This window comes from Cavia porcellus, unplaced genomic scaffold, assembly GCF_034190915.1.
Source record: "Cavia porcellus strain 051 isolate PalLab524CR breed Dunkin Hartley unplaced genomic scaffold, mCavPor4.1 scaffold_2, whole genome shotgun sequence".
Lineage (NCBI taxonomy): Eukaryota > Metazoa > Chordata > Mammalia > Rodentia > Caviidae > Cavia > Cavia porcellus.
The window spans coordinates 36,476,366-36,488,407 of NW_026947485.1; the positions used below are offsets into that span (position 1 = coordinate 36,476,366).

The following is a 12,042-nucleotide window of genomic DNA, read 5'->3' on the forward strand; positions in this document are numbered from 1 at the left end:
GGTAACTGACAGAGTCATTATGCAAAAGGAATAGGGACAGGAGCAGGGAAGATGGGTTCTTTGGATATAAGGTAGGAACAGAAAGTAGATGAGGGACAGAAATGCAGCCTATGCTGAAAGGAGGATGAGGAAAGAACATTTGTTGAATCCTTGTTCACTCAGTGTCAGATACTTGTGTAGGCTCATTCATGGAATCCCTCTTAATGGACCTTTGGGGGAGGAATTTAAATCTCCACTTACAGTTCATAATGGTTAAGAGCACTTCTCAACATTCTGAATCTAGCAGGAATGTGCTAGCCAGCTTTCCATCGCTATGACAAAGATACCTGAGAATAAAATTTTCAAAGAGGAAAAGGTTATTTTGGCTCATGGTTTCAGTCCATGGTCCACTGGCTCCATTGCTTTAGGCCTGTGAAGAGACAGAAACATCATGACAAAAGAGTGTGGCAGAGGAAAATCACATATTCTAAGGAGCCTGGCAGGGAGGAGGAAGAGGAGGAGAAGGAGGTCTAGATATACCCTTGGGGCATACCTCCAGTGACCTACATCCTCCAAGTAGGCCCCACCTTCTGATGTTTCCACCATCTCCCAAATCCATTAATGAGTTCAGAGCCCTTATGATCCAGTCACCTTCCAAAAGTTCCATGTCTGAACCTTGTCACACTGAGGACCAGTGTCACACTGGGAATCATTCAGCAACACATGAGCCAACAAGTTCAAATCGTAACAAGGAGGGAAATAGACTTACTTTCATAGTTGCAAAATTTCCCAGCCAGTGTCTGTCTAGTTTAGAAACCTCACATGTTAAGGACCTAGATCAGGAAGACCCAAGCCTCTGACCATGGAACAGGTCCTTAGGCAGAAATCATGGAAAAGCATGGATGTTTCTCTGAAATTTCCCATGAATTTCAGACCCTTACGTGCTTTTCCATTTGGACTCTCTGTAGGAGGCAGGTCAGAATCTGGGATTATGGAGTGGGAGGAAGGGGCAGGGTGGCAGAAATGGTCCCTTCATGCCTTGTTGCCTAGGGGAAAATTGCCATTTTACATTTCAATTAGGAGGGGCACTGAGGTCAATCAGCAATATCACTAGAGGAAAATGTGCCCAGCCCAGCCCTGGGCCTCTCCAATTATTATTAATGAACTTACTCGCAGAGCCATCAACCTTTTTATATGCAAACTAGGCCTTTATGGGGCCACTGCTAATCAGGACTCATTAGAGAACTCCTCATAAGCCTCAGCATCAAACGGAGCAACTGAGAGAGGCTTCTGCTCCTACCCTGCTACTGGGCAGGAAGAGTTCAGCTCCAGGCAGGGATCCCAAGTTCGCAGCTCTGGACTTAAGAGTTTCCTGCTGACTAACAACCCTGTCCTGAAATACTTCTGCCCAGTAGTGGGAACTTGCTCTTTCATGAAGGGGAGAAAAGATACTGCTATCTGAGTTGTGCAGCTGCCAGCTCATCTGTGGACTCTGAGCTATTATTTTTTTCCTCTGCCTCTCTGTTTCTGCTTTACAAAATAGAAGAGGGCCATTAGGTTGTTCAGAGGATTCTCAGATTCCAGGTACCTTGGGTGGTAACATGTTTGTGTGGGAGGTGAAGGTGAGTGGTACCAATGCTTCCCGAGTCTCACTCCACCTGCCACCATAGACTTGGCTGCTCCAGGGAGGGAGGGAGGGGTCACATTAATGAATATAGGCCCTTCTGCTGACAACCTTCCTCCTGTCATAGATCTGCTGTCCATAACTCTAGATTCACATATCTCTTACTCTTGCCCAAAATTTCACCCTTTTCACATAATCCCCTTCTTATCTCCATGTCCCATATTTCCATCTTGCGGGAGCATGGGACTCAGATAACAGCCAAGGGAGGCACAGGATGGAGCGAGTAAGGCTTGCCATGCTGGCACCTCAAGATCTCTGGAAACCTGCTTGAGGGACTGGTATTTGATGGGCTCCCCAAGCAAGGGCCATTACTAGTCCACTGTGCCATGTTCTCACCTTTCTGGCTCCATTCCTTTCTTCTAGCTTCCTTCACAGCTTCCTACTATTTTCCCTGTCCCTGCCCTCTACTTCTTCCCCTCATCTGTTCTTTCTGGATGACCAGGAAAGACAGAGAGATGACTACCTAGATTTGTGGAATCATGACTGGTCGGAATGTGGAATCATGACTTGTATAACCTGTAGTCCCACTTGACTGAGAGCTAGGGAAGCTGAGGCTCAGAGTGGGGTTGTGATTAGAGCTTCCCAGACTGTCAGAAATATGGCCTTCTCCTCCAAGTCCAGTCTTGTCATAAGGCAGGTCTCAGTGACACAGAAGCACTTGGCAACCCAGCAGGGGTGGATATAGGTGCCATGTCTCAGCTTGCCCAGAATCCATCTATCTTGGCATGCCCTGAACAGTGCCATGGAAGAAGAAGCCTATGGGATGGAGGACCCATACTAAGCCTTCATATGTCAAAGAGGACTCCCTCCTGCTCACACCCATCAGGCCAGGAACACTGACTCTGCCACCTAGCAACACTCCAGGTCCCTCCTATCATGGCCTTCCTTTCCTCTGACCCCATTCTTCCCCAGGACCCTCTGGTCAGGGCTAACTGTCCTGGGAAAAGGGACAGTTAGTGACTATGACTCATTTCCTCCATACCCAAAGGCTCTCTGGGCCCCACACAGCTCCAGAGCTAAATGTGACCACTGCAGGCATCTAGGAACAATCTAGTGTATTTCTGCTTCAAAGGGTATTTCCTCGGGGTTGGGCCATCCTCAGAGCTCAGCCAGAAGCTTCTAGATTAAAAATATCACTGGAGCTTCGTAGTTTCTTCCAAAGCATTCCCAAATGCCAGGCTCAGCCCATAGACTAGAGCCCCTCATGGCCCCTCCAGCTGTGGCCCAGACTCTTTCTTCCAGAGGCCAAGTCACACCCAGGCTTTGCCTTCCTGGGGATCTTCTCACATGGTCCATCTGTCCCAACTCCTGCCACCTGGAACTTGGCAGGCAAAGAGGCCATCAGTCCCCAGGGGGCAGTATGCCCAGGCAGTAGGGTCGGCCTCTCCAGGGGAGGAGTGATAATGGTAAAGAACCACAGGAGTGTTAAAGCATCTGGAGCACAAAGGAGGCATTAAAATGAAGCTAAGGAGGCCAGGGACAGCCTCTACAAGGAGATGGTGACAGGAGGACTCGGTGTTGTTCAGTCTCATTCTCTCCCTTCGGTGCCAGAGTGGGCACCAGCTGGCCATGTGGGGCTGCATCTGTGCGGCAGGGCAACATCTGGGGAAAGTCTGAAGCCAGCTTCCATGGCTTCCCAGCTACCCAACCTGAGCTGTGCTCTCTGTCCCCAGGACTGCCCCCAGCTGCTGCGAGTGGACAAGATCCTGGTGCCTGTGGAGGTGATCAAGCCCATCACACTGAAGGCCAAGAACCTCCCCCAGCCGCAGTCAGGGCAGCGTGGCTATGAATGCATCCTGAACATCCAGGGCACTGAGCAGCGGGTACCTGCCCTGCGCTTCAACAGCTCCAGTGTGCAGTGCCAGAATACTTCCGTGAGTCACCCGCTGTTCCACCATTGCCTCCTGGAGCAAGTGGCCTCAGCTCTTCAGGTCCCCCAGCACCACTAATCAGCTCAGTTCCCTGCTTCCCCTACCATGCTTGTCCACCCTGACCCCTTCACCCTGACCCAGTAGCATACTGCCTGTGATGCCAGCAAAGAGAATACCAAGTGCCTAACCCTACTTGTAGCCATATTGGGAAATCTGCCCAGACAGGGATAGTAGGGATGTTGGGCCAGCCATGGGGCCCATGAGCTCTGTTTGTGGGCAGACATTTTTGCAGGGTGCCAGATCCAGGAAGATTCTCTTCCCTGAGAGTTCCTCTAGAAGCCCTGGGCCTTGCATTCTCTGGGTCTGTCCTGAGAACTGCATTTAAGGCTGCAAAGACCCCATGATTTTCATACCTACACAGAGGTTGTGTCTGTAAGCACAGCTTCATAGCTTCAGAACAAAGCAGGTGGCAGCTAGGAGAACCACTGAGAATGAACAAGAGGGAGGTGGGCAGGTGGGGGCCACTTAGATAAGCTTAGTCCTGCCCAGTGCTTAGAAACTCCACAGTGAGTCCAAGCTTCACATGAGTGTCTTATCTGCTAACTATCCAGTCCCAAAGCACACCTGTCCCTGACTGTGTGTCCTGCTACCTTGTTTCTCCTCACCCAGTGCTTTCTAGCCAGGGCTCTGGTCTTTCCCACTCTCTTTCTGGGTCACTTCTATGCACCAAGATGTTCAAAGACCTGCATTGGGCTTATGGATGCACAACCTTTCCAAGCTGTGAGAAACCTTATAGTTTTTCACTGTGCAAAAGGAAGACAGACACCCAAAAGCTGGGGCAGCTATATAGGGCTGAGACTTATATAACCTGGCGACATTTCTTAAGATCAGAAATAGTAAGTATACAATAAGACCTGCATACAAATCTTGGCAGGCACTCCAAAAGCAACAACAAGAACAACAGCTGAGGTTCCATTTGCTTTGGGGTTACCTTCCCTTTGCAGAAGATAAGAGGCTCGCCGTAGGTCACATAGCTAATGAGTGGCAGAGCTTGATGGGTTTGAGCTGCCCTCATGTGTCATCCTGCCTCTCATGCACCCCTAGTTGCTCCTGAGTAGTTACATGAAGTAATTGCATTTGGGTGCATGATGTGGGACCTGAAAGCCCCCAGTGAAAGACCTTATGAGAATACCCTCCTTTTCCTGAAGAAAGTGTTTGAGGGGAAAATGGCACTCAGAGAAGTCTACATGCTCGCCCAAGTTCACTCAGCATTATAGACACTAAACTGGTCCTAATCTTACAACCTCCCAAATCCCAGGTGTAGCCCCACAACTTCTCATGTGTATGCCCCCCACCTTAGAACCAGGCTATTTTTCAGGTTTCTGCAATGTTCTAGGTTTAATATGTGTTTAGTCTTGATTAAACAACTCCTGTTTCCTCATAAATCCTGAGACCAAGCAGACTAACCTCAACAGCTTGACTCAAGTATTTCTCCACCAATCAAGAAGGTCCCAATGGAGACAGAAAGCTCGAACCCCACATTTGACTCTGTGGATGTGGGTGGAGATTTCAAACCAAGAAAAATAGTCTTTTTTCCTGGAAGATACTGCTCAGGGATACAGAGGCTTCTGGGGGGAAGTCTGTGGCCTCAGTGCCTAGAGAGGGGCACCAATGTCACCAAACACCAATGTGACAAACACCATCTGCTCAGCAGATTTGGTTAAATGTACAGAGGGCCCAAGCCTGACCCTTGTCAGCCCCTTAGGTCAGAGCTCCCTCAGTGCCCTGGAGACAAACACAGCTTTCGAGCTACTGGCTGAGACCTGTCACTGTTACTTTCTATGGAAATGGAGGTCATGTGCTGCAATGTCCCAGGCATTCCTTAGGCTGCGAGACATCTGACCCACTGAGCTCCCAGCCATCACTGGGGACTCCCAGAGATGTACAGCTGAAAGCAAAGTTTCCTGAGGACCAGGGCACAAAGGAGATCTCAGCAACTCCAAGCAGGCAAGTGCTGTCTGCTCCTCTGTCTTGTTCCCAGGGGACCAGAGGCATGGTACCCAGTCAGCACCTGTGGAGAAAGGATGGAACGGCCTTGGCATCTGTCTGTCTGATGTTAAATTTGGAGGTTTTCAAAACTCAGAGTTCACCCGGCTCCTCACTGGGAAGTTAACATCTAGAGACCTGATGTGCCAGAACATGATGGGTACTTCTGCCTCCAGTCCCTGGCCCAGGCCTTCTTGTACCTGAGTGTACAAGCTCAAGCACTTCCTGATCTGCTTCCAGGAGTGGGGGTACAGCATTGGCCAGCTGGTCTGGAGCCCAAGGCTCTAACCAGTGAGGGTAGTACCTGAGGTCCATGCTCAGGGCCCTCCGTCGTCTTCCCTGAGAGCTGGGGTACTAGGGGTTGGGGGAGTCCCCCTACATTCTGGTCTCCATAGCTGGGACCCATTCTATAGCTCCAACCAGTGCTGGACCTCCAGTTCAGGGCTCCCAAAGAACCTCTGCCAACTTTGCCTAAGTGAGTTTTTTACCCCTAGTCATCAGAAAGTTTATTTCTCCCCATTTTGAGTCTGAGACACTGAGCAACAGAAGGGCTACCCCCCAAAAGGAACCCCCATCTCCCCACCAGGGCTCACTGGAATCTCACAGTTTTAGGAGGGCTCAGTTCTCACTTTTCCCAGAGCCCTCTCTTTATTTGGGCTAAGTGGGATCCCAGTGTAACGCTGGTGTCTGCCAGGATACCACTTACTGCCAACTGAATTTCTTAAAAAAATATTCCTTAAGCAGGGAAAAGCCTCTTTCCTCTTCGATGTAGAAAACTAGGTACAGTCAGGTAGAAACAGACCTTACAGTGTCTTCTACATTTTATCAACAGTGGCACTGTAGAGGGCATAAGTCCATCCCCAGATCACACAGCAAATAAGGTGCAAATTTAGAGTTTGAATAGTTTCCTAGCTCACCACCTAATCCAAGGTTGGGCAAACACCAGTAGCACAGTGTTGTATTTTAAGCTCTGGTGTTATCCCAGGGAGCAGGCTCCAGTCAGCATCAGGGAAGATTGTGTGGAACAGATTGTTTTGTTTTCTAAATACAAGAGCAATCTGGAGTAGGGGGTGGAGGGAGGATCTAACAGCAATACCCTTGGGTTTATGATGGAAGCCGGAGGTTGGTGACAGAGATCTTAGAGAAAAGCAGAAAAAAGGGGACAAAGGGACAAGAATGAGCATGGCACTGGGTGGGATGATCAGGTGGAATCCTTCCAACCCTGTTATTTAGGGAAAACCCCTGAGCCAATGACTGCAGCCCCTGGGACAGTGGGAGGAGAAGAGGCAGCCCAGCCACAGAGGGGGAGCCACCATGGGGACGCATGACCTACTTTAGACCAAGGCTCCAGGAAAATGTCAAGTGCTGCTAATAATAGAGCCTACAACCTCCTCTCAGACACTGCAGTCACAGGAGCAGAGGGCTGCAAAGGGCACTGGCTGGTTGGAGTGCTGGTTGTGTAGGCCTGGTCCCCAGGCCCAGCTCCATGGCTTCCTGCTGGCTCATATTTTACTCAGACAATTTACCATGTGCAGAACAGAGGAGGGGAAGGAGTTGGGCACAGAAATTATCCTTGACGCAACAACTAAAAGCAGAGAATCCTAGAGGTAGACACAGCACATGGTAGTATCATATTTCTTAGGTCTGTTCGTGCATCTGGCAGAACTTTCCAGCAAAACATCTCACAGTTCAAGACAGGGACTGCTTGGAGGCAAGAATGTCTCAGTTCTGCAGAGATCTTCTCTGCCTTAGGAAGAGAAGCTGAAGGTCACACTTTCCTGAAGTAATGGGTAGTCATCCATTAGCCAGGCCATGGTGTGCCAGACCTTGATTGAGACTCTTAACCTTCTGGCTCTAGGAGTCTGTAAGCATCCAGCATAGACCAAGCTTCACGCAGATTAACTGCTGGCTGATTCAGAGAGCTATATAAATGCTAAGTGGAGCAGGGGTGGAGGAGGCCTGGGGGGATGGGAGCCCTGTGGCCTGAGCTCCTCAACTGTCAGAAGAGGCACTGCATTCTAGCCATGCCCATGCAGGGGACAGGTCACCACCACCTGGGAGAAGGGGCTTCCCCATTACTAGTGACTTCCCTGGAGACCAAAGAGGGTAGTGGGGAACACTTGGGGTTAATGGTTTCTACAAAACTTCATCATAGCAATCTCAGGAATTGAGGAAAAAGCTCCATGTCCAGCATATTTGATTCTTAGAGTCTTTTCTATTTTCAGTTTTCTTCAAAGGGCGTGTGGGCACGCACACACACATGTACACTAGAACACATGAGTCTCTCATGTGCAGCACACATTCCCATATGCACCAAGTGTCTGGCACATAAGCACTCAGTGCATGGCTGTTATGATTATTCCACATAAACATAAACACAGGCAGCACAAATAGAGTTTAGCAGAGCATCCCCAGATATATACAGAAATTAAAATACACAGCAATACTGGAGAGCTTAGACTTAACAAGCACAGAGCTCAGGGCATTATCCTGAATCCTCATCATCCTAAGGGAGATATGTACTGGTCTTAATTCCTGCTTAACAAATGGGAACCTGAGGCTTGGATCATTTTGCTTGTATTCAAGCGTCTGGTCACTAAGGGATCACTCTGTGGCTGTGTGTAGGGTGTAGACATGCATTTATGGATGTTCAGATAATATGTGTAGTAACAGATCTTCAAGTCAGCATATATGTAAACACATTTGTGCACACAGATATGCACACTAGCAGAATCTGGGGGATCTCAAGCCCTTCCTGAAAGGACCCTGAAGGCTCTATTGACCTTTGGCTCGCTGGTGCCCAGTCAGCAGCTGCTACTTTCACTTTGGGCCCTGTATATAACCAGTCTGCAGGACAAAAGCTGGCCTCCCACCCTGATTTACCCACCACTAACATCCTCTAAAGGCTGAGCTCTGTGGCTCCCAGCACTGCCTCCATGTGACCAGACGGTGCTCATCCTGAAGCAGAGCAGCCAGCCCTTTCAGGGATCCTCTAGCTGGGAGCCTGAGGCCCTGGTCATCCCTCCCCATTGAGGCCTTGGGGTGGGGGACACATTGGGGGAATGGGCAGAGGAGAAGCCCAGTCAAGGAAAGAAGATAAGAAGACAGCTTGCAAGGGATAGCAGAGAGGGAGGGGCACCTGTCCCTATACCTCTCCCTCCACTGGGCCAGCCCTGCTTCTCATACACAGTGCGGCTTCTCAAATTTAGTCTGAACCAGAGCCAGAGAAGTGCTTCTGCAGTGCTCCCCATCTTCAGAGAGTTAAATTCAGCAGGACTGGAGAGGGCCCTGGAATCTGCACTCAACCCTGCTTCTGATGAAGGGGATTTTAGTCCACTCTTAGTGGGCACAGAGGCAGAGGTCTGTGAGAAAACTGAAGACACATTGGGATGCTGCAGCCTGACCCAGTGCAGAGACTTAACCTCAGAGACTTTGATGAGGAATCTGCCCTATTCACAGTTTCCCTTCTCATCCTTTCAGTTACCTGTGGTCAACCACGGTCCAAAAATCCTTAGTGGAAAATTCCAGATATAAAAAATTCATAACATTTGAATTGTAAGCCTTTTTATGTAGCATGATAGAATCTCCCATTGCTCCTTTCCATCTTACTGAGATATGAATTATCCCTTGAGTCTGGTGTTTCCACATCTTACATGTTCTCTGCCTGTTAGTCGATATTCAAGTTGTCAGTTACATTATTGAGAAACAGGGATCATATTTACAATATCTATTATGATACACTGTTATAGTTGTTCTATTTTATTAGTTATCATTTTTAATCTCTCACTGTGCCTAACAAATTAAATTTTGTCATAAGTATGTATGCACAGGAAATAAAAAGCGTATGTAAGGTTTGGCACTATCTAACGTGTTTTGGAAAGTATCCTTCTGGTAAAGGATGACTACTATCCCGGGTAATGTGATCAATGTCTCTTATGTTTCTTCAAGAATAGGGGAGTTGGCTTTGTTCTTTGGACCCAGGTGTATCAATCACCAGAGAGACTCCTTGAGGATATTGATGGTGCACTCCAAACAACCTCTATCATGGGAAACACACCAGACATGCCTTCCTGGCTTGGGAGTATGGGTGCAGGGAGTTAAAATTTTGAACACTAGGGTAGAACCTGTAGACACCTGAACACACATCTTTTTCATGTTGTGTGGGACAACAGCAGGACATGTTTACAGTGGGGCTTATTTGGTGAGTCAGGGACTTAGGGAGATTTCTTGGATTGAGGATTATACTATATGTTTTAGAAGCTTCTACAAATGGGCTACAGACCTATTTCTGCCAACAGCCAAAGGCATGGATCCTGGACCCTGGAATTTCCCTAGGTGGACATTCCTAGTATCTGAGGCTGTCCTCCCTGTTTCCCTTGGGGAAGATGCTGTGGCCTCTTGGAAGAGAAAAAGTATTAGTCACTTCTCATGTAGCCACCAAAATTCCCACAGCCCAGCTCATCCAAACTTTAACTGCATTAAAAGAGCTCATTGGTTTTGCAAACACAACTTCAAACCAAGTCCCTTTTCAACAAATTCCCAGATCTCAGCTGCTTCTGTACAGAAAATCTGCCGCAATTCCATTCCTCTGTCCTCCCCCACCCCTGTGGGGGCAAAGTCTGGTGGAATAATGAAAAAATCACCAGGTATGGACTGAAAATGCTGCCAGGGGCAGGGTCTGCATTCCCTTTGCTTCCCTCCTTTCCTTGAGCATTGAGGAGCATCTGCTGTCAGAGACAGATCAGAGGCTGCCAATCTGGGGCCCTGCCCCTGCACCTGTTCCTTCTCCCCAGCCTGCACCCCTGTGTCTTAACCAGGACATGTAGGTGGGGCTGGGAGGATGGGGTGGGAGGAAGAACCCTGTGCAGGCCCAGAGGCAGCTGGCATGCCCAGGAGAGGAAGCTGGGGCCTGGCTGCCTTTGAGCCAGTGACGCCTTTAGAGTCTCATCGTGCAGCATTTCACACTGCTCCTGTAAGCACTCACCTGGTCTTTTGCTCTTTTATCTCCAGCCTCATCTTCCTTTAAAGGTTGTAGCTCCTTAATTCTTACTGTCTGCACCTGCTCTACCTAGTGTAAACGTGGGCATGGCAGGACCTCATAGCAGATTTCCCTGGGAGGAAGAGAGCTCCTTCTTGATTAGACTTCCTAGGGAAAACCCATCTGGGCAGGAACAGGCCTCCTGTCTGTAGCCTCCTCATGGGAGCCACAGTGATGAAAAGTGAATCCTCACTATCTCTAAGCTGCTCTTGAACTGGTCTCCCCACAGGTGTGCCTTCATACAGGTGTGCCTTCTCACAGGTGTTCTCTCACATAGGTTTGCTGCCACACAGGTGTGCTAGGAATCCAAACCCCACCAGAAAGAGGGTCTTTCTTTTCCTCCAGACCCTCTGCCCACCCCCACGTACACATGTATGTGCCGTATACACACCATACATGCACACCACAAGATCTTGGCCCATCATTAACCACATGTGTTCTTGGGTACCTGAGGCTGAGCACCTGGCCTTTAGAATTCTCTGTGACCAGCTTTCTTCTCTGCCCCACCCCTGGCTGCAGTATTCTTATGAAGGGATGGAGATCAACAACCTGCCTGTGGAGCTGACAGTCGTGTGGAATGGGCACTTTAACATTGACAACCCTGCTCAAAATAAAGGTGTGGAGGGGCAGGCATGGTGGGAAAGGCAGGGGGAGGGATTGAGAATGGGGTACCCACAATTGGTAACCCTATATTTCTCTCTCCTGCTCTAAGTTCCTCTGTCCAGCCTCACTACTATGCATGCTTCCCTGTCACTTCTTGGGTATGGGCTCCTGGCTGGTACCTTGCAGGAAAGGAGCATAAGGGACTTTCTGGGGAGAATTGCTACAAATTGCTTCTCTGTGTGGCTCTCTCCTAGTGCTGGGGCTCTTTTTCTACTTCTCTTCATCAGAATGGCTAACGGGCAAAACTGCCTGGGGACTACACTCCTGGTCATTCTCCCTGGCCCTTCTGGCCTACCTTGTCTCAAAGTATCTCCTGCCCTTGCCTTCTGCAGTTTACCTCTACAAGTGTGGAGCCATGCGTGAGAGCTGTGGGCTGTGTCTCAAAGCTGACCCAGACTTTGAATGTGGTTGGTGCCAGAACCCAGGCCAGTGCACTCTGCGTCAGCACTGTCCTGCCCATGAGAGTCGGTGGCTGGAGCTGTCGGGTGCCAACAGCAAGTGCACAAATCCCCGAATCACAGAGGTAAGCCACATGAGGACACAGTCTCCAGATGCCTCTGTGCAAAGCTATGAAGCCCTAGCAGTGGCAGAGACCTCATGGGACCCAGAGTGCAGAGCCCAACCCAGGGGGCATGGTGAAGGTCACAATGGAAAGCCTGCAGGACTTACCCAAAGCAAGACCTAAGCTGTAGGAGCACAAATGGATCTTCACACAGGGGTACAAAACTAAAAGGGGGCCACAGCAAGGCTAAACATGCAAG

The 12,042-nt window shown here is 49.3% G+C and overlaps 1 protein-coding gene across 2 annotated transcripts in view; it reads left to right on the forward strand.

Annotated features, from left to right (window-relative positions):
• Plxna4 (plexin A4) overlaps nt 1-12,042 on the forward strand; it is a 439,299-nt gene that overhangs the window by 362,326 nt on the left and 64,931 nt on the right. For both annotated transcript variants that reach the window (XM_003467879.5, XM_063240611.1), the window contains exons 10-12: nt 3,337-3,537; nt 11,138-11,234; nt 11,614-11,804. In XM_003467879.5, coding sequence (XP_003467927.2) covers nt 3,337-3,537; nt 11,138-11,234; nt 11,614-11,804 — 489 coding nt within the window. The remainder of the gene's footprint in view (nt 1-3,336; nt 3,538-11,137; nt 11,235-11,613; nt 11,805-12,042) is intronic.